Raw genomic sequence first — 24,026 nt, 5'->3', positions numbered from 1 at the left:
ATATATATACTTATATACATATATATTTACTTTCAACTGGACCTAAATTTGCATGCACTATTTATTCTCTCATTTGAAGGGATATATTTGAAAATGTTTCAAAATTATATATTAAAATTTTAAAAATTAATTTATATTACACATGTCAAACAAAAATTAGTCTACAAGTGGCCATTCAACTACTGCTAGTACTAGTACATTTCCATATAAAGTCTAACCCAATTTGTACTAGTGTCTATTGTTCTAGTAATAGTACTAGTGGCATTAAGACAATTATCGCTTCATTTCCTGCAGGGAATAGTATCGTAATTGATCAAATATTTGTAAAATAAGTTTTCTCATGTTTTTGAATAGAAAAACCCTAAGATATAAATAGCTTACATCTGTTACAGATGCAAAATTTATGGAACATTACGAAGACCATTTCCTTTTATATTTTATTCATTGAGAACAATTATAAATGATCGTTTAACATATTTACAATATCTTTTCTGTATATAAAAGTAATATTTTCTCCAAATTTTGTATGGATATCATACATGTTATATGCGTTTAAGTGTATTTATGAAGAGAACCTTATACGGAAGCTATCACAAATTATGGACCGATGAAAAAATTTTAAAAATGTTTTACGGTAATTTTTGTTTGTAAAAATTTAAATCTGTGCCAAAGTTCATATAAATATCTTAATTAGTTAATGAGTTATGGGTTCATGGTGATTTTCGGGAGGGACCCTATATATGGGAGCTATGACCAAATATGGACCAATCGGAAAATAATTTACAGTAACATTTCTATTTACAAAAGTAATATTTGTGCCAAATTTCGAATATATATATCTTAATTATTGATATAAAACTTCAATTTGTAAAATTTTGTGAAGATATTGACATTATAACGGAAGTTATTAACAATAAACACATTTTATCTTTGTATTGGAGGTATATGAAGTTGTGAACCAATTGCACCAATCTTCAACCTGTATCAAGCTTTCATGGAGAAACATAAGTGCAGTGATTTTTATGGAATTATATTGCACAGTTTTTGTGAAAATTACATTAGATGGTGTAAAGATCATACATTTTTTGAAGTTATTTTAAATTTTGATTCATAACTTCTACTGATGAGAACCGATTTCGTTCATTTTCAATACCAAACTGCCTAGGGAAATGGTGAAAAACGATCTATCATTGTAAAAATTGTATTGTAAAGAAAATAGGGTGATAGCACTTGCGTTCAAAAGCGCATACCTATTAAATCACTGACAAGGTTATATATTAAGCAAAAAAAACAGTGATCGAAAAAAATCAAATACAAGTAATGTTAGGGGTAACCCTGTCAACCACTTTACAATATGGCATTCTTATTTACTACTGCAACATTTGAATTATACTTATATAATTGCTTTTAACTGTCCATCTCAACTACGCGTCTTTTTCATAGTTTTGTAATATTCTTTAATAAATAGATTGTAAGTTTAATATTAAAAGTTGTCTTTTATTCACACAAGCATAAAAAGTACAACAAAATTAATGACTTAATTTTTCGCGAAAACAATTTGGTACTGAAAAGTATACTACAACGCAATAATGTCCGACGACAAAATTGTTCAACTTATGGCGCAGCAGGCGCAGATGATGGATTTCTTAGCAAAACTCCTCCAAGGACAAGAATCAACAAAATGTTTGTCAGCAGACCAACAAGCAAGCACCAGCAGGGCAGCATTAATGGAGTCCCTCACACACGCTATGACGGATTTGGTCTATGAACCTGAAAGCGGATTAGTTTTCCAGGCATGGTATAATCGTTTTATACACGTCTTTGAAAGAGAAGCTAGCGTTCTTGAAGAACAAGACAAGGTTGCTCTTCTCTGGAAAAAAATGTCCGACAGTGTACACGAACGTTTTAAAAACTACGTGTTACCAAAAAAAGCCTTCTGAGATGACTCTCAAAGAGACAGTAGAAAAACTCAACAAACTCTTCGGTAAAGTAGGCACAGAGGTAAGCCAGCGCTATAAATGTTTACAACTTGCAAAAGGTGATAATGAAGATTTCCGAGAATACGCCAGTAAAGTAAACTTACAATGTGAACTATTCAAATTGGGCGAAATGAAAATTGACCAATTCAAATGTCTTATTTTCGTCTTGGGTCTCAAGTCGACATTCGCATACGTTTACTCAAACCACTAGATGACTCAAAGGATTCCATGAATCTAGATCAGAAACATAGAAAATTCTCGATCTCAAAACCGACAACACTATGATTGAACATCAAGCAAAAAGTGTATTGGTAAGTCCATGAAAAAGCCCAAGCCTACTACCAAGGTACCGAAACTACCATGTTGGATATGTGGAGACCTACATTATGTCAAGTTCTGTCCATTTAACAAGCGCCAGTGTTCTACTTGTCCTCAAATGGGACATAAAGACAATTATTGTGCCAGTGCTACAAATGGTTATACACCCAAAACAAATTACACTGACAATAACAACAGCAACATTAAAACTAAAACGCCAAAGAAGTTCAACACTTCAAAGTCAGGCTACCGAACCAACGCCGTATATTCTACAAATCCAAGAACTACGTAAATACATTGAATTAAGGATTAATAATCAACCCGCTCGATTACAGATTGATGCTGCATCTGACATAACAATAATATCAACAACAACTTGGGAAACTATTGGTAAGCCTGAGGCATTCACTACCAATGACAGCGCAAACGACGTCAACACTAACAAAATCAATCTCTCTCTAAATTCAACTGCTTTGTTTCTCACGGTGATGCTACAATGGACCTTCAATGCTACATTACTGACATCGAAGAATTGAATATTATGGCCATAGATTGGATCGAATCATTCAAGCTTTAGGATCAACCAATATCAGTCGTCAGTCAGATTAAATTTGAAAACGATATTTCTGAAATCAAGGTAAAATACCCTGCCGTATTTGATAATTCGTCATTAGGACTATGTACTACCAAAGCCCATATACAACTACTACCGAACTATAAGGAAGTATTTATACCCAAACGTCCTGTTCCCTATGCTGTCAGGAAGGAAATCGAAACTGGGCTTCAAAGACTTGAAGATGCAGGTATAATTACTCCCGTGGATAAATCTAAATGGCCTGCACCAATCGTTGTTAGTCGAAGAAATGGTAAGACAAGAATTTGTGGAGACTACTCCACCGGTCTCAACAATATGATAGAGCCAAACCAATATCCTTTCCGACGCCTGAGGAAATATTATCACACTGTCACGACAGTTCCGTGTTTACACACTTAGACTTGTCAGACGCCTATCTGCAAGTTGAAGTCGATGACGAAAGTAAGGACTTGCTTACTGTTAACACCCACAAGGGTTTATACAAATTCAACCGGCTCACACCAGGTATAAAATCCGCCCAGGGGTCTTCCAACGTATAATCGACCAGCTCTGTTCTGGCATTAATGCAAAAGCTTATATAGATGATATAATGTTATCAAGTAAGTCTATTTCTGAACATAAAATCAATCTTGATAATTAATGCAGCACATTCAAGAATTTGGATTTCATCTAAAATTTGAAAAGTGCCAATTTTTTAAACCACAAATAACATATTTGAGTCAAATTATTGACAGTCATGGTATACGACCAGATCCTGACAAGATCAAGTCAATTTAGGTTCTATAAACCATTACGCAGTGGAGCAGAATCGAAATTTTTTGGAAATAAATCTGGCATTTCTAAACGGCTGATCCGATCGGGATTCGAGTTTAAGTTTTAAAGATGAACCCCGCAGATGCACCAGGGACGGCGCTGTGGCGGCTCAAATTAGACTACCTACGACATGTAAAATTTTTAAACTCGTGCCATTTTTTAAATGGCAAATGCTTGGACATACTACTTATCTCTTATAATATCCGAGTTATAGGCATTTAAAAATTTAGTGATACAAAATTTACCATACCTTGGTCCGTCTTTTTTTGAATACCAGACGTAATTTTGGATCAAATGGACTCCTGTTAGTTAGACAACAAAATTTCCAATAATATACAAAAAATTTCAGATCAATATCATTTACAGATCTAAACAGATCCTGTTAGTTAGACAACAAAATTTCAGATCAATATCATTTACAGATCCAAAAATATACGTTTTTCAATTTAAAAATTCAAAAATTTTTAGATTTTTGCCGTTTTTTTTTTTGCCAAAAATGTGTCTTAACTCTTTTATTAATAAAAAAAAATTTCTTTAAGAACATATAACAATTTTATAGTTTTCTAAAAGGTATCTTTACGCAGAACGCTTTAGCGTAAAAAACTTGTCATATTTTTTTAAAATGTTGCCACTGCATCCTTCCGAATATGACCTATTTTTTATCCAAACTTCAACTTTGGGCGACATGTTCGAAAATCCCAAAGCTGGGATCAGAAAACTGAAAGCAGTTTTGGAAACCTCAATATGATTTCTATTTACTCCAAAAGTATTTTCCCAGCCCTGAAAGAAATGTGGACCCTATGGGCAAAAAAAGTAAAAAATGCCATTTTTGGGATTTTCATTCCTATTTTTGGGAATTTAACAAGAGTTGAAAATTTCATTGATAAATAAATAAAGATTTTGTCATATATTACATATTTGTTAATTTCTAAAAGTATGATTTATATCAAAATTTTAATAGGGTAGCTACAACAATTTAGTCCATATTTATCCCTTAATATCATTTTTTAGTTAGATATGGAAATTCTCGACCCTTTACAAAAAATTTCAAGCCAATATCTCAATTACATTCAAAAATATGTTCATTTAAACCTGTGTCCTTTAATTTCATATTTTTCATATTTTAGTATTAAATATGACAGAACATATTTAAATCTTATATTTACCTATTTTCTATTTGTTTGCTTATCCTTATAATTGAAAGGTTCTATTATGCTTAAATTTTCAGAAATTTATAACTATTTTTTACCTCAATTTTTTCGACAGATCATTTCGTTCTGTTTCGTTTATGATCATGTAGGTAAAAATATAATGTAATGATAATTTCGTTTCATTAACTAATAAGAAATATCAAAGTCTGAATTACAGGTTATAGTAATATAGTCCTAAATGTACGAAGAGTTGTGTTCCGTTTTATGGAGTATATCTTCAAAAGGGCCAGAAATAATTAGAGACATTTCAAATTATATGAAAACTACATATAGTAGAAAAGTAGACAAAACAGGCATATCAAAAATTGAAAACTTTTTAAAACTTTTTGATGTAACACGTAAGTCTGTGGATGGAAATCAAAAGAAATTTCGATTAAAATTTTGTAGTTGGATGGAAACTACTATGGAAATCTCAACTTACAACACATCAACAGGAGCGCCTTGCAAGTCATACGAAGACTTATGTTCAAGGTAAAAAAAGAGGGTTACACAAAAACTTTTTTCAATATCAAATGAGGAAATTGCTGATACATTTAATGAAATGCTGAAAAAGGAAAACCAACCTATGGATGCCGTACATATTGCAACTATTCTTCCTAATGCATCACCAAAACGACTTAAGCGAATTGTGGAAAATATACCAACATCACAATCAAATTTTACTGAAAAGGAACAATAGCGCTTATGTTGGAACTAGGTCTGAGTCCAAATAAGTACCAAATATTAGGGAAAGCTCTGCATGAAAAGGGACACAATATATTACCATCATACAAGGCGATCCAGGAAAAAAAAACAAACTATCGTACCATCACCTATTGCTGTTAATGATGTGGAAGCTTGTATTGATATATCATCTTTGCTCGAAAACACAGCAAGAATGTTGTGTCAGACTTTTCAGAAGACCAACTAAGGAAAATTCATAACTGTGATGTTGTCTTAATGTGTAAGTGGGGATGTGACGGTTTATCAGCACTTCCAGAATACAAACAAGCTTGTGGAAGTCGGACATTAGCTGACTACAAAAGTGTATTTATGTCATCATTAGTGACATTACGAATTCGTTCATATTCTCTTAATCCATCATCGTCAAGCATCGGAAATTCATTTGAAGATATATGGATCAATACAACTCCGGGTTCAAAAAATTTTTGTAGACCCATTGGATTTCAATATAAAAAAGAGCCAAAGAAAACAACAAAAGATTTAGGGGAATATTTAAAAGATGAAATAAATGCACTGGAGCCCATTTGCATTAAAATAAAGGAATTCTCTATTAACGTATCATATCAGCTATGCTTAACAATGATTGATGGAAAGGTCAGCAATGCCATAACAGAAACTTCTTCCTTCTGGAGATGCTCAATATGTAATGAGAAAAAGTCGCAATTCTCAAATATAAACAAAAGCAGAAGTATTAATGAAGAAGTCCTGTCTTTCGGAATTTCACCACTTCATGCCAGAATACGATGTTTGGATTACTTTTTACACATATCATACGACCTCAAATATAGAAGTGTGCCAGAGAATCTTACAAAATCAACAAAAAATAATGAATTGAAAGAACTGAGAGCTGCGGAAAAAAGCAGAATTCATGAAGAAATTAAAGTTCAGATGGGATAAAACCACTTCCAAGTTGCGGTAGTACAAATGACGGTAATACGGCAAGAAGGTTTTTTCGTGATTTCGAAATTACGCCAAATATAACTGGAATCGACAAGGAGTTGCTTCGAAGAGTTAACACTATTTTAATGGCACTGAATAGTAAACATAAAATTAATAGAAATCGATTTTAGGAATATACATCTGAAATTTCTAAATTACTTGTATCTCTGTATCCATGGAGGGAACTAACACCAACAGTACACAAAGTATTGTGTCATGTTCAAATAATAATTGAATCGAATATTCTTCCACTTGGAGAGTTAACAGAAGAAGCCCAGAAAGTGAGGAATCGAGATTTTAAGCATGTTCAACTATTCAGCTCAAGAAAATGCTCCAGGCAATCACAGAATGAAGATATTTTTAATAGTTTACTTCTATCTTCTGATCCTGTTCTTTCAACTATGCGAAAAAGATGGATTTGTTATGAGACTCTATCATCTCAAAACAAGGAAGATTTAAAGGACTTATATTACCTTCTGGTTATGTATACCGATATGACAGATTATTTTATAGAAAATAAGTAGTGTTAGGAATGAACTATATAAGTAGGTCGTAAGAATTAATTGTATTATATTTAAGATAAACAGTTCAAATAAAAAAGCAATTACACTAACTGATGATGTTGTATTAAATTGTTGCTGTGTTTAGGTGTTGTCTAGGATTTAGGTGTTGTTGTGCGTGGCTAATAATAAAATTATAATTTTTTATTGTATATACAATGTTATAGTCTTTAATAATTAACTAAATAATTTTTAAAAATTGTCCAAATATTTTATTCAACACAAATATGAAAAAGATGAAATTAAAGAACACAGGTTTAAATGAACATATTTTTGAATGTAATTGAGATATTGGCTTGACATTTTTTGTAAAGCGTCGAGAATTTCCATATCTAACTAAAAAATGATATTAAGGGATAAATATGGACTAAATTGTTGTAGCTATCTGCGACCCTATTAAAATTTTGATATAAATCATAGTTTTAGAAATTAAACAAATATGTAATATATGACAAAATCTTTATTAATGAACAAAACTCAATGAAATTTTCAACGCTTGTTAAATTTGTCATTTCAAATAAGAAAATGCAAAAAAAAAAATTGAAAAGGTCAAAGGGCATCCCGCAATTCCCAAAAATAGGAATGAAAATCCCAAAAATTGAATTTTTTTACATTTTTGCCCATAGGGTCCACATTTCTTTCAGGGCTGGGAAAATACTTTTGGAGTAAATAGAAATCATATTGAGGTTTCTAAAACTGCTTTCAGTTTTCTGATCCCAGCTTTGGGATTTTAGAACATGTCGCCCAAAGTTGAAGTTTTGATAAAAAATATTCGGAAGGACACAGTGGGAACATTTTCAAAAAATAAGACAAGTTTTTTACGACAAAGCGTTCTAGAAAACTATAAAATTGTTATATGTTCTTAAAGAAAATTTTATTTTATTAATAAAAGAGTTAAGACACATTTTTGGCAAAAAAAAAAAACGGCTAAAATCTAAAATTTTTTGAATTTTTAAATTGAAAAACGTATATTTTTGGATCTGTAAATGATATTGATCTAAAATTTTTTGTATATTATTGAAAATTTTGTTGTCTAACTAACAGGAGTCCATTTGGTCCAAAATTACGCCCGGTATTCAAAAAAAGGCGGACCAAGGTATGGTAAATTTTGTATCACTAAATTTTTAAATGCCTATAATTCGGATATTATAAGAGATAAGTAGTATGTCCAAGCATGTTTTTTCAAAAAAACAATCATCTTCAAAACTTAAACTCGAATACTCCTTGGCTACGCTCACGCCAAATTTTATACCGATCGGATCAGCCGTTTAGAAATGCCAGATTTATTTCCATAAAATTTCGATTCTGCCACACTGTGCATTACGGTAAATACGTTTCCAATATGAGAAATTTACGCAAGCCCCTTGATGATTTACTCAAAAAGGTACAGGAGTGTTCTTCTGACATCAGAACTACTTTTGACGCATTACAACTTGCCAATACATGTCGCAGCTGATGCATCCTCCCATGGTATCGGGGCAGTCATATACCACACTTTTCCCGATAATAGCATCAAGGCCATACATCATGTATCCCATTCGTTAACACCAGCCGAAAAGAACTACAGCCAAATAGAAAAGGAAGGATTAGCGCTTATATTTGCTGCGCAACGTTTTCATAAAATGCTTTTTGGAAGGAAGTTTACACTTCACAAAGACCACAAACCGTTATTAACAATTTTTGGTTCCAAGAAGGGTATTCCCGTTTATACCGCCAATTGTTTACAACCTTGGGCACTTATTTTACTTGCATACGACTTCGAGATAAAATACACCAACACACAAGATTTTGGTCATGCCGACGTATTGTCACGTCTCATTGACAATCATGAAAAACCATATGATGATTTTATCATCGCATCAATTTCTATGGATAATTATATTAGAAGTGACCTCAACGAATCTGTTTCAGCTATTTCTGTTTCTTAAAACATGGTCGTTCAGGAAACCAAAAATGATGCTACTCTTCAGAACGCTATTCACAACATGAATCATGATTGGCCTGAAAATAAAAGTATAGATTCATCATTACTTCCATTCTACAACAGACGAGATGCACTCCCACAAATTGATGACGTCATACTGTTTAACACCCGTATTGTAGTTCCAACAATTTTTCGACCCAGAATACATAAAGGACACATCTCAGCTGAAAGAAGCAAATCCATCGCTAGAAGCTATGTGTACTGGCCGAATATCGACAAAGATATTGAGGACTATAATAAAAAGTGTTCAAATTATTTTTTCGACAGATCATTTCGTTCTGTTTCGTTTATGATCATGTAGGTAAAAATATACAGGTAATGATAATTTCGATTCATTCACTAAGAAGAAATATCAATGACTGAATTACAGGTTATAGTAATATAGCCCATACAAACCCCCCTTCAAAAAATGTCTTAAACGTCTAAAATTGACTTGTAACCATTTGTATCGTAATGAAACTCAACAAAACTAACTGTTATTTAAAAATATATCATTTTCCCAAATTTACCGAGGATCGGCCCAATTTCACCTATATAAAGCCTCATTTAGAAATTTTAGTTTTTTTATCAATAAATTGCTTAAATATTTTGGAAAAATATTCAACATAAAAGTTTTTTTATAAAAAGTAAAAATTTTAGAAATATACTCATTGTGTAGGGTATTATATGGTCGGCCATGCCCGACTATACTTTCCTACTTGTTTATTATTTATTTATGATAAAATACAATTTTCTTATTATTCTAATAGTAGCATAAAATAAAGCTTAGCATATTTTATTTATACAATATTAACAAAATTATCATTTTACCAGCGGTTGTACGAGAAGAACTATCACGAAGCTTTTTAGAAAAGGAGTTAAAGAATCCCAATGTTCCCCCTTACACTAAAGATGTAATTTCAACAGTATTAAAGGAAACATCCCGATACAATTTACAATCTACAGCAGGAGGCGGTCATAATGTACCTGATTCTGTGGAAGCAGGAGTCGTCAATGATATTTGTGCTGCACCTAACAATCTGATGCAATGTAAGTAAAAAACTTTTTCGTAATTCTCTATTAAAGTTTCCTCAATGTTTGTACAGAGAAACTTTTGTTTCAGCAACTACATATGTATGTACGTACGTATTAATTGCATTGATTGTTTTTATACGAATGATAAGAATGACAGAACAAGTTTCCGAGTAAAAGAAACTTCGTACAGCGAGGGAGAGAGAGATGATTGATATAAATTTCATTTCGACAATTATAAAGAAGTAAACACACGTGCTGACAAACACAATCTAAATGTTGTTGTTGTTGTTTCATGCGTCTGCATGCAAATAATAATTGTTTGAGAGTTTGTCTCGTGATTTTGCTCATTTCTCCGTTATTTATATTTTGCTGATTTTAAATAGGAAACTTCTCGAAAACATGTCAGAAAGAATTATTAAAGATTTAAAACTCAAAAATTTCTGGAATCTTCTGCAAATTGATTTTTACAGACATAAACACGTAACTCAATCGACTATGAGGATTCTCTCATAAGTATTCGAATTTAGGTATACTATGAAAAGAAACCAAATTTATTAAATTGTTTGCGTGCAAAATAAATAAATAAATTTGTTATATTATCTAGACAGTCCTTAGGTTTGTATTTTTTTTCTCCTTTTTTCCAGAGATAAAACCAAAATTCGATATTGGGAATTAATAGACTCCTTGGGGCATCTAAAAATAATATTTTTTGTTACAAGAATCTGTATTTAAAAGTTCCAATATATATTTATTTGATCATTCTTCTGTAGCTAATTTAACTTTTTAGAACTTAAGTCCATTTTTATAATACTAGGGTAAAACATTTTCGGGGAAAGTTTTCTGGTATGTATTCTTAAAGATAGCAGCTTTTATGCATTTTAAGTTTTTAGTATATTGTAGAAGTATACAACTTCAAAACATGCCTCGAAGAAACGCCATTCAATATAGTAGAATCCATCTCTTTATAACCAATGGATTACAGGCTGAATGTTTCCATATCATTATGGTCTAACTCTAAAATATTGATATCTGGTTAAATATTATTAACGATGATAAAAATAAACCCAAAATCTTTGACTTACAGTGTCATTTGAATGGGCAACATAAGCGTGAAAGTTATAAGTAGTAAAAACTTAAATCTACAGTGGAGGATGACGTTTTGTTAAGGCATGTTTTGGAGTTGTATCCCGCTACAATGTCGGGGAAACTGAAAATATATATGTGCTAATATATACATGAATATACACTAGCCAACTTTGCCGATCTTAGTGGAACGAAAAGGAGCTTAAGATCCAGATAATTCAATTAGAAACAGAAGAACGATCCCAAAAATACATCATAGAACGTTTAAGTACAGATCCTTACAACAAAATATATTATTTTTGGATAGGAGTCTATTAAATCCCAACATTAAATTTTGGATTTATCTCTGGAAAAAAGGAAAAATAAATTAAAATGTGGTCAAAAACCGACATTTTATTTATTATTTATTTATTATTTTATTTAACAATATTCAATAACCTAGTCTATAGGCCATAAGCGGTAACAAATTTCTACTTCACAATAATTCCTCCAATAAAAAATACATAATTATATATAAATAAAATTACACCTAATTTTTTTTAAAGATAATATACTATATAAAATAACGATAGGACAATTAAAATGTACCGCATTGATCATAAATAAATTCCTACATAATTTGCAATCAAACAAATGTAATTCAAAGAAGCATAAGAGGTTAAAATAAAGAAAAGTATATGTAGAAATCATAAACAATCCCAAAAATTAACTCACAGAACCAATCAATATGTCATACAGAAACTATATGGCAAATAACACTCCAGACTGTAAAGGACATAGGTAATATAAATCAGACATAAACATGAAGCTATAAAACACCTATCAGTTGAACCTTCTGTGAAGAAATATAAGTCAATTGTAAGAAAGTTTTAAACTACCCCAAAAAATATCAACTTATTTAAAAGAATTTAAATGCCAAAATTACCAATCAATTACATAATAAAAATTTCAAGACTAACTTTAAAAGAACAAAGTGAAAGACAATTCCTTAAGAGCAAAAATATATAATAGCAGAAAAAATCCTCACAAACACAAAACTCCATGCATACAATAACAGTCGCAAATCATCTTCCACCAAAACAGTCACAAGTAAATTCATCCTAATCAGCAATATTCACTGAGCAATCACAACATCCTTAAACCACACAACATTCCCCCATTCCAAAGCTAACATAAATTTCCCAAAATTGGCAAACAATCTCAAAAAAATCATATCACAAATCAGTCAATACTAGATAAAAAACCTATGCATATTACTTGCAATTAAAATTATATGAACCAACAACAATAATTTGGAAACCTATTATTGGTTTTAACGGTCTAAAATACTTGCATTATAACATACCTTAAAAGGAAACAAATAACAGTATTTAGTGAGTAATATGAGGGACTAATACAACATAAATCAAAATCTTATAAAAAAAGGTCTCACATAAAGAACACAATGAACTACAAGAAAAATATCAATTTAAGAAACCCTGCATGTTAAATAAAATAATCATTTAAAGAAAGTAAAAGAAAATACAAAGTTCCAACTTCTAATAATATAACAATAAGATATTAAAAATAATCTTGAATAATAAAAAAAACAATGAAGCAGACAACATCAACAATGTTCGAAGTATTAATCCAAACAACACAAATAATCCTCATCCAAGCAATTACAAGAAAAACACTAATGATACCTCATATACATATACCCAGCAAATTTTTATCAGTCAACAGATATTCAATGATGCACCCACATATGAAATTACAAGTAATTGACAATTGAAAATAATGTATTCAGCAAAATCATTTAAAATTTCAATACAAATATCAATAACCACATAAAACAAATCATAAAACACAATTATGAAATTATTATATGAATGACAACACAATTCCAAAACCAATCTAAACATTCCAACCTACCAAAAACAGCATTATTTAATCAACGAATTTCCAACTGCAAAAGCAAATCAACATAGTTAATTCCTCAACATTACCAAAGTACCATCAAATGCAATAATAACACCACAACTCAGTCAAGTGATACTAATATCAAAAAGGTAATAACCAACAAAGGGAATATGCATGTTAATATCAATAAAACATACAATATTTCAATAATGAAATATAAACAAACTCTAGCTCACTTATCAGAAGGAAGCAAAATGCATATAAAGTTATAGTATTACAAGACTACTACCCACTCAGTAAACAATTCTCAAAAAATTCAGTCAAAAGACATCAACTTTACAATATGTTAAAAAATATACCTATTATACAGAATAAATATATAATACAGCAACCCTCTACTTAAAAAATGATTATCAACCATTATTTATAGATTACAAATTTTTATTTACCGAATTATATAAATACAGAAATTAATACAATTAAACAAGTCAATATAAATGACAAATTCCACAATATACAGTCAGCAAATCTCCCAAATCCAATATAAAAAACAGAAAAATAAGTTTCAACAGAAAAATCAAAGTTTTCGATAATTTATTGTATATACGTGCCACTCTAACACAAAATGATCGCTCTAATATTGAAGTCAACTTTGGTATTTTCAACTGTCTATTTCTGTTAGATTTGCAAAACTCAAACAAACTAACCAAATATTCCGGAGCACGCAGTTTACATAACTTTTAAAAGTGCAATAAATTTCTATACTTAATATAATCCATATAAGATAATCCAAGAAACTTTATAACATAAACTGACATATGCTGCCTCATTCCAATAGATTATAGGTATCTCACAACTCAATTAAATGTTAATCCTAACCTCTTTATCACATAACCAAAGGTACCTGAATATACCTCCAAGGCATATAGAAATATTGGCATTATAAGTCAATGAACTACTCTTTTCTTAATGTAAAAAGGCAACATCAAATCCAGACTGTACAATTTTCGTAAGGTAAAATTAACCCTTGATACCACTGAATTAATATGACCTTCAAAGTTCAGTTCCCTGTCAAGAATTACCCCAAGACACTTAAGTTTGCCAACAAACTCAATCATATTATTACCCAAAGTAACAGAGAAATTATTATTATTATTACCACAGATACCAAATAACATTGCCTTGGTCTTACTTACATTCACAGAAAGATCATTATCCTGAACCAAACTAAATAATAAATCGACAGTATGATCAAAAACACTTTGTAAAACATCAGGAAATTCTACATCACCTCTAAACAAAAGCTGAACATCATCAGCAAATGAAAATGGAAGACATATATTACTAGAAATTCTACTGAATAGATCATTCAAAAACATTATGAAAAGCAAAGGTCCCAGTACTGATCCCTGAGGAACTCCACTGTAAACAGGAAGCAGTCCAGAAACACGACCACCACTACATACATATTGTCGCCTATCTGATAAATAAGATGAAATCAGTCTACATGCTGAGCCAGAGAAACCGTAATACCTATGCAATTTTTCTACTAAAATTGAATGATTGACCCTATCAAATGCCTTGGATAAGTCTAATGATAATAAGACACAATTACCCCTATTAGATACATATCTTCTAATATTATCAGTAAGACCTAGAAGCAAAGAAGTGGTGTTCCTATTACATCTGAAGCCAGTCTGACAATCATGAAGCAACCGACCATCATCAATATGTTGTTCAGTTGAATCTTAATCAGATGCTCAAACATCTTTGATAAAATGGGCAATATAGATATAGGCCTAAAATCATTACCATCATTAATACCACTATTCTAATTCAAGGGAACAATCCTAGCAACTTTTTATAATAAAGGAAAACTAGAAGTTGTCATTATTGTGTTAACCAAATGTAAGACATAATTACCAATAAATGGCATCAAAATTCTTAAAAATTTAAGTCCAAATCCATCATAACCAACCGCCCTAGACTTAATAAGTTCAAATGCCGTAAGCATCTCATACAAATCTACTGACCGAAAAGAAAACCCACCATAAGAATATACAGAAGTATCAATAATGTCGTTACCAGTAGATTGATTAGATGAGAAAACATTATTCAAATAATCCGGATCAATACTGTCATAGTTGTTAACATTATCAACCACACCATTTCCAATAGACCAAATCTGCTTACTGTCTTTATTATCAAAAATCAAACTATGTGCATTTCTCTTAAATCTTCTTATAATCATTTTAGCTTTATTCCTACATCTACAAAATTTCCTCCAATTGGCATCAGTTCTATTATCCAAATATGCCCCATATGCAAGATCTCTTAGCGACAATTGATAACGAATTTCAGGTGCATTAATCCAGCCATTCAACACATCCACGTATCATTCGTCTCTTCAAAGGTACTGCAGTATGTAATAACTGCAAACCATTATTTAATAACATCAGCTGCTCATCCACACTGCCAGTTAAGTACATATCATCGAAACCACACTCAGAAAGCATAGCTTCAATGGACTCAATATTAACCGAATCATAATCGTAAAATTCAAAAAACTGTCTACCAATAAATCGAGGAACCTCAATCGACAAAAAGATGAAAGAATGACGAGTTATACCAGGACACTGAAATTGATCAGCCAATCCAACCAATTCAGGAGAAGATACCAAAAAACAGTCTAGCAAGGAAGTAGAATTGTGACAAACATCAAAATGTGTAGGCGTAGAGTTATGAATCAGAGAAAGATTCATCCTTCTACAAATATTTCGAACCCTCAAGGACTTGACATTATCAAATAAGTTATTATTAAAGTCACCCATAATTACAATATTATTGTAACGAACAAGCAAATCTGATATTTTATCTTCAAACAAATCGAAATTGCCATGAGGAAGGTAAACAACTCCTACCAAAAGCTTTATATTTCCAAGATAAAGTTCAACAAACAAGCATTTTACAACTCCAAAATTAACGCCAACATGTACTACTTTGTGCCCAATAGTACTGCAGATATAAAGTGCCACACCACCACCTCTACCACATGGTCGATCGCTTCTGTGACACACATAACCAGGAATGTCAATAACTGCCGTAGACACTATTCCTTTAAACCAAGTTTCACTTACTCCAAAAACATTAAGATGATTACCCTCCAACAAACATTTAATTTCACTAAATTTGGATGAATTTGGATTTAAATTAAAACTAGTGCAATTTAAATGTCCTATGTTAATATTTTGATCTAAATTATGTAACCACAGGGTATAAAGAGACGTCACGAGCAAAAAGCTATTTTCCTCTCTTTCGCACAAAACGAATTCAATGATTTTTTTAGCTGTATTTTATATACCTCTTCTCACCAAACAATTTCAATATCAAACAAAAGCTGATTTTAGACTTTTTCAAATGTCAAAAGTGACATCTCTGTATACTTTGTGATGTAACCTAGACCTAATAAAACTACTGTCATTAAAAATTGGACCAAGATTTTGTCTAGCTGTCATATATAAAAATAAAAAGTATGCCGAAAATAATATAAATTAAAAAACTATAAATTAAAAATAAATTTGAAATACAACAATTTAAAAGTAACTAACTAAAATTAATAAAATAAATAAAATAATAAAAAACAATGGGAAAACAATGCTCAACCACCAACTTTAAAATGTGTATTTATCACAATATTCTACAAAATTATAACTTCGACCTGTAGCTTATCCTATGTCTACATTAGACAAATATTTATCACAGCACTTGACAAAACGTCAGCAGGAGAATTGTCAGTTACTTGCTTATATTGATGCATAATGTTAACAAAATGCCGATTTTATCACGACATCTTACATATAACACATTTGAACCAATGCTATATTCCACAAAACAATCAAAATCAAATGCAAATTTAGCAATGAACACTAATTGCACTTAAACTTATTTTGAAAGAAAAAAAAATTATTGTACAAAAACAAAATTTTAAACAAATTACCTATAAAATAACGATGTAATCAAGACAACATTGTATAAACAATTGTTAAAACAACATTGTCATAATGATACTATAACGTTAATATATGCCGTCTGTACCTTCTAACTTTTATCATGATAAAAAATTTATCAAATCTAGACACAGGGTTATACAATTTTCAGACTATAATCAATTCACAAAATTCATATCAAATCACAACTCATTTATGTTACATCAATAGTTAATTATGATTGAAATGAATAAACATCTGGCAACACTCAATTTTCATTTAACGTTAAAAAAAAAACAAATAAAAAACAACATTAACATTTGTGAATTGTTTGAATAAAAACTTATAAAATAGTATTAAGAGAAAGCATTTTATTAAATGTTCATAATAGTTTATATGCAAGAAAATAAATATGCTTTATCATAAAACCACTTTTTAACACATATAGAATAATTATTAACCAAAAAATCAGATTTTTAAACAAAAACATCTGTATTTGTAATTTGTTCTAAAAATGTGTTACAAAACAACAAATATTCAGAAAATTATTAAAAAAAAATATAAGAAGCAAATCAAAGAAATAAATAAATAATATTTAAAATGAAATACAACTGTGACAAAAATAAATAACCATTAAAACATATATAAAGTTGGTGATTAGCACAAATCCAAAATTCGAAAACAATATAAAGATATACTCCCTTATTCATAAACAATATCTCATCCCATAAAAGGTTTATAAAACAATATTTCCATACAGAATTTTATTTATAAATCGTTTATAAGAAAAAAATTCCTTTTATGAATAAGGCCTTTAAACTATTGATAATTAAAATAAATTTTAATAAAAACTTCAATAATTACATCTACATTATTAAAATTACTATCCGTTGAAATTGACTAATCATTTAAATGTCCCAATAAATAAACACACTGATCATGGGAAAGAAGATCCACACTGCCATCCAAAAATATAACTTTCGCTATTGGTACATCATAATTCACAAATTTATATTTACTAATTTTGCCATCCTTGCGTAGCTTCCGACAAACAGAAATTAATTTTCTAGCTGCATTCGTTAGGTGATCATTTAATATAATATCAGACTGAACTCCATTCGATAAGCTTTGTTCTACAACGTCACTTACTTTTATTGCTCGATTTTTACTATAATTCATCATAACAGTATATCAGCATTTGTTACAACTACATTGCACAGTGAGCATATTTTTAAAATCGGTTTGCGCAAGTCTTTAATCATATTGGGCAATTCTCTAATAACAATATCTGCCCTGTTTAATCGTCTCTGCATAATACTCCTCTGCATCTCCAGCCAAGTAAGTCTACTGTTAGCAGCATTATCCACAACTTTTACAACATCCAGACAATTTTTGATTTCGGTTTTGAGCAGTTCAGCATTATTTGTATCTTGAGACTGTGCATTAGCAAGGGTATTAAACTTTTCCTCAATCAGCTTGATTCCACTTTCAATTTTTTCATTCATCATGCGCTGGCTCTCTTGTATTTTCATTTCTAACTCCTTTTCCAAAGAAGCTTTGAGAGCAGAAAATCCATTTTCCAGTTCCTCTTGTATATTACAAACTTTAGGTGTTGCTAAGCAATTATCACATATATATTTGAAGACTTTATTTTTTAACTAAGTTAAAGAGTTTTTTATCGTGCTTTCAACCCCAATTTTTAAATAAATTCACTGTAATGTATTGATGGTGGGGAAGCTAGTTCCTATGCGCATTTCGTCGGTTGCTTAAGCCAGCTCATCAGGAAACCTTTCCCAATATTTTAGGAAAACTAGAAATGTCTTATGAAAGAATTATTTTAAACTCAATAAGAATTCAAAACGCATCTTTCACAAAACATTAAAGTTTTGACAAAACACCAACAATAACAGTGAGTTTATTTTTTCTTACATTCCTTTCTACACTTGGCTGGTTGTTTTCCAACTCTAAATGCGGTTGTAAGGGAAAAAATAAAACAAATTTTTTAACATTAAATTAAATTGCTCTAACGAAACCTTAGTGCATTTAATATGAAAATATTTATTGCAACAAGCACAGCCAATACTCCTATGAGATTTGGTGACATTATTATCACAGACTGGACATTTATAAATCTCCATGTGAGGAGCCATTTTTATTATATTATTAACTAATAAGTCCCAGCTATGGTATAAACAAACAACAGCAGTCTCAATATAAGTGTCTCAAACACAATTATGGTAATCACAGAACAAAAACAAAGGAAGATGAATTTATAATTATTTCCACAAAGAGAATGTAGATGACGATAAACACAGGAAAATCAGAATATTAAAGTTTTGTACATACGAAACCAAAGCAAATTTATGGTTGTTAATTACAGTACACAGTGGGACAGAATGGAAATTTTTTTGGAAATAAATCAGGCATTTCTAAACGGCTGATCCGATCGGGATAAAATTTGGCGTGAGCGTAGAAGTATTCGAGTTTAAGTTTTGAAGATGAACCCCGCAGATGCCCCAGGGACGGAGCTGTGGCGGCTCAAAGTAGGGTACTTACGACATGTAAAATTTTTAAACTCGTGCCATTTTTTTATATTTATATTTTCTGAAAGCGCTCGACGGGATCTTGAAAAAACATGCTTGGACATACTACTTATCTCTTATAATATCCGAGTTATAGGCATTTAAAAATTTAGTGATACAAAATTTACCATACCTTGGTCCGCCTTTTTTTTTGAATACCGGGTGTAATTTTGGACCAAATGGACTCAATTTTTTCAAAAAATTTTCAATAATATACAAAAAATTTCAAATCAATATCATTTACAGATCCAAAAATATACGTTTTTTAATTTAAAAATTTAAAAAAATTTTAGATTTTTGCCGTTTTTTTGCCCAAAATGTGTCTTAACTCTTTTATTAATAAAATAAAATTTTCTTTAAGAACATATAACAATTTTATAGTTTTCTAAAAGGTATCTTTAAGCAGAACGCTTTGGCGTAAAAAACTTGTGCTATTTTTGAAAATGTTGCCACTGCGTCCTTCCGAATATGACCTACTTTTTATCAAAACTTCAACTTTGGGCGACATGTTCTAAAATCCCAAAGCTGGGATCAGAAAACTGAAAGCAGTTTTGGAAAACCTCAATATGTTTTCTATTTACTCCAAAAGTATTTTCCCAGCCCTGAGAAATGGGCAAAAATGTAAAAATCCCATTTTTGGGATTTTCATTCCTATTTTTGGAAATTGCGGGATGCCCTTTGACCTTTTCAAATTTTTTTTTTTTTTTGCATTTTCTTATTTGAAATGACAAATTTAACAAGCGTTGAAGATTTTATTGAGTTTTGTTCATAAATAAAGATTTTGTCATATATTGCATATTTGTTAAATTTCTAAAACTATGATTTATATCAAAATTTTAATAGGGTCGCAGATAGCTACAACAATTTTGTCCATATTTATCCCTTAATACCTTTTTTTAGTTAGATATGGAAATTCTCGACCCTCTTAATAACAAAAAATTTCAAGCCAATATCTCAATACATTCAAAAAATATCTTCATTTAAACCTGTGTCCTTTAATTTCATCTTTTTCATATTTTAGTATTAAGTATGACAGAACATACATTTGGAGTTGAATAAAATATTTGGACAATTTTTAAAAATTATTTAGTTAATTATTTTATTAAAGACTATAACATTGTATATACAATAAAAAAATATAATTTTATTATGAGCCACGCACAACAAACTTAAATCACCCACACAAACCACCTTTCCCGCCCACCGAAATATAAAACACAATTTAATACAGTATCATAGCTTTTTTTATTATGATGATTTAGTCCAGAGCAGTTTCTGAGGTGACACCAGCCCAAACAAGCGTTGCACCGTAATTGGGTGGACATATGGTGCAACCGGTTCTGGCAAACTGTACAGAATCATGGTCCGGGATTTAGTTCGATTCCGGCACGGACCAATAGGATACGGAGCAGCAATGCCGGAAGTTGTTGCTCCATTGGTAAAAATGTTTAGTTATTGTTGAGGTTGACAGCCCTTGGCCGAAAAATTTCGGGTCATTCCGGTACGTAAAATCGGCTGTCGGGGAATGGAATGCCCTCTATGATCACTGATGGTGGTGGTGGGTAAAAAAATTTAAATTAATATTAAGAATGTATGATAATATGGACAATTTTATACATTTGTACATGGAATTTGTATGTACCTATTCGTGTAATTGTCTATAACCAGATCTACCAGAGATTGAGACTGAAAATAACTGGACCATATAACCAAAGTTATTGAATTGTGATTTATTTTTGGTTTTTAAAATAAATCACTCAGAATAACAGTTATAAAATGATTTTTACTTAAATTGTTTAATATAACGTTTACTATTTTTGTTTTGTGACATATATTTTTCGCTGAGCACTTGTTCTTTGCTATAATTTCTGAAGATAGTATGTGTCTAAATGAATAAAACAAATGTTATTCATTTAAAAAAGGTTTATATAGACGGGCATTTCATTGTTTACTCAAATTAATTACCTGAGGATGTGTATGAATCTTTAAATGTGGCTGCTGTATATGCGGCTGAACCTGTTGAGGTGATGAAGAAGTTATGGTTGTGGCTTGTGAAGAATTAGAAATTGTATCCTTCTCTGCCGTCATTTTCCGTAAAACGGAAGTAGGTGTAAAAGCTAATGGTGTAGGCGAATTTACATGTCTTGATGTTTGTTGTTGTTGGTGCCCTTGTTGAGAAATCATGGAATTTGAGTTTAATGACTGTTGATGTTGCTGATTGAAATTTGATGATTCAAGTTCTTGTTGCTTGTGAATTTCTTGTCTTCTTCTTAGTGCCTCATGTTGTTCTACCTCTAATTTCTTTTTAAATAGAGCATTTTGCATTATGGCTTGGGTGTGCATTTGTAGTTCGCGTTGAGTTGGCATATCTTGAAATTAATTAAAAATAAACAATTTAAAAGTCAAATACATATTTATATAACATAATGTTTGTAACTTACGTAGTGCAGAGTCTTCATGATGATGTGAACGTAACATGGAAGAAATAGCCTGCTGTTGATCTGGCAATATTGAACAAACGTTTTCGTTTGTTATAACTTGATTTTGTTTTTGTGCAGGAACTATTTGAGGAGGTAATGACGCAACAACACCTCCACTTGTAGGTATAGAAACAACGTTTAATGATGCATTTAAAGGTGTACCACAGCGAGATCTTTCATTGAACACGCTACTATTAGTTTCGTTAGCAGTGCTTATGTTCAGTTTATTTAATTCATGCTCCAAAAGATTGAGTGAGACTTCTCCCCTGGCTAAAGCTTTATATATAAAAACAAATTAAATTGAAAAATTAGAGAATATCTTTTAACACTTAAGTATGGTATATAAACTTTTACAAAATAAAGGTTTTTTGTAAGAACACAAATAATGTGTCTACTGAGACATTGTTATGATAATGGTTGACACCCATTCACAGTTTTAAAACTTAAATGCATTTGATTTTATTTTGTAATTAATAAATAAATACATTTTAACATTTTCTATAGTATAATAAAGAGTTTTACAACTTTCTTTTGCATATATACATATGTACATACTTTGTACATTTGAATAATTTGTTTGCACAAAGTTTAGATTTTCGGTTTATTATTGAATTTCTTTAATTTTTTAAGCAAATATGAAACATTAAAACGTTTACATTTGTTCGTTAGATTGTCTTTTTATGCCCTTTACTTTGCAATTCTAATATGTATATTAGGGTAGGTCGAAAAAAAAGTTGAGTCAGTCACCCCCTAAGATTTAAGATATGTTAATAACATTTTCAAAAATATAAAAAATATTTTTTTGCCACGCCCTTTTTATATATTATGCCGTCATTTTAAGTCCGATCGTAACATATGATATATCAATATTTATGGCTTGGATGTAGCTACATTTCACCCTTAGATGATTTTTAAATTAGACGTAACATTCTATGCCCGACTACTGATATCTCGGATCCTTCCCCAAAATCTAAAATATTGGCTATACTGAAATAAAATACATTTAATTACATGAAATATAGGCTTTTAAAATGCTCACTTTTATGCCTAAAGAGCTATTACACAGGTATATAAATATACCTGTATAGTTCCAAATACAAACAATTAATTTGTTAGGGATATGGTAAAAATTTTTTTTAATTAATTTCCAATACAAAAAATTGCATACTACTCGCTATATTAACAAAAGAAATATTATTTTATTCGGCATTTAATTCCATAATATAACAAAATCATGTCGGTACATAAAAAATTTACTTTTTACTTTTATTTATATAACAAGTACGAGTGCTATATTCGGCTGTGACCCTTCACCATAGTGTATTTTTATCTTTTATAAATTTTACATTTTTTCCTGACTACATTATTATTACACCAAAAGCTAAACAAAAAGAACAATAACAACGCTAAACGAAATAAAAAACAAAATACACAAGGCATCTAAATCGAAACGAAAAACACAGAAAAACAAATACAAAAATAACAACGCAATGACGCCAACAGCATCCAAACATACAAAAAATACACAGCTGAATAAAACCAAATACATCTACACACACACGTGTATATCTTTTTCTAATATACAGTGTTGTTGTTGCTTTTTTAACAAAGCATGAAAAAATATGACATTTTTTGATGAAATTTTCAGGTTGTTTCGGATTTTTGCTCATATCTCCGTTATTTACCGACCGATTTTGCTGATTTGAAATAGCGATCTTCTCGAAAGCATGTCTAATATAATTATTGAAGATTCGGATCCCGCCGATATCTGGGGTCCTCTAAAAACTGATTTCAACAGACAGACGGACATGGCTTAATCGACTCCGCTATCTATAAGCATCCAGAATATACTTTATA

At 30.6% G+C, this 24,026-nt stretch overlaps 2 protein-coding genes across 2 annotated transcripts in view; one reads left to right on the top strand and one right to left on the bottom strand.

Moving 5' to 3' along the window:
- The window catches only part of LOC124421306 (eukaryotic translation initiation factor 4E transporter-like), a 12,692-nt gene extending 947 nt beyond the window's left edge, over positions 1–11,745 (top strand). The window contains exon 2 of the mRNA XM_046956267.1: positions 9,936–11,745. Within this exon, the coding sequence (XP_046812223.1) occupies positions 9,936–10,159 (224 nt within the window). The 3' untranslated portion in view covers positions 10,160–11,745. The remainder of the gene's footprint in view (positions 1–9,935) is intronic.
- Positions 11,746–21,615: 9,870 nt separating this feature from the next.
- LOC124421312 (eukaryotic translation initiation factor 4E transporter-like) lies at positions 21,616–22,473 on the bottom strand. The gene is made up of 2 exons (XM_046956293.1): positions 22,131–22,473; positions 21,616–22,058 (listed from the first exon to the last, which is right to left on the bottom strand). The coding sequence occupies exons 1-2, from the start codon at positions 22,165–22,167 to the stop codon at positions 21,631–21,633; spliced, it is 465 nt and encodes a 154-aa protein (XP_046812249.1). The 5' UTR covers positions 22,168–22,473; the 3' UTR covers positions 21,616–21,630.
- Between the last annotated feature and the right edge of the window lie 1,553 nt (positions 22,474–24,026).

The sequence above is a fragment of the Lucilia cuprina genome, chromosome X (genome assembly GCF_022045245.1).
Source record: "Lucilia cuprina isolate Lc7/37 chromosome X, ASM2204524v1, whole genome shotgun sequence".
NCBI lineage: Eukaryota > Metazoa > Arthropoda > Insecta > Diptera > Calliphoridae > Lucilia > Lucilia cuprina.
Note: the sequence above shows the minus strand (reverse complement) of the source record. Positions and strands in the feature narration are given on the sequence as shown.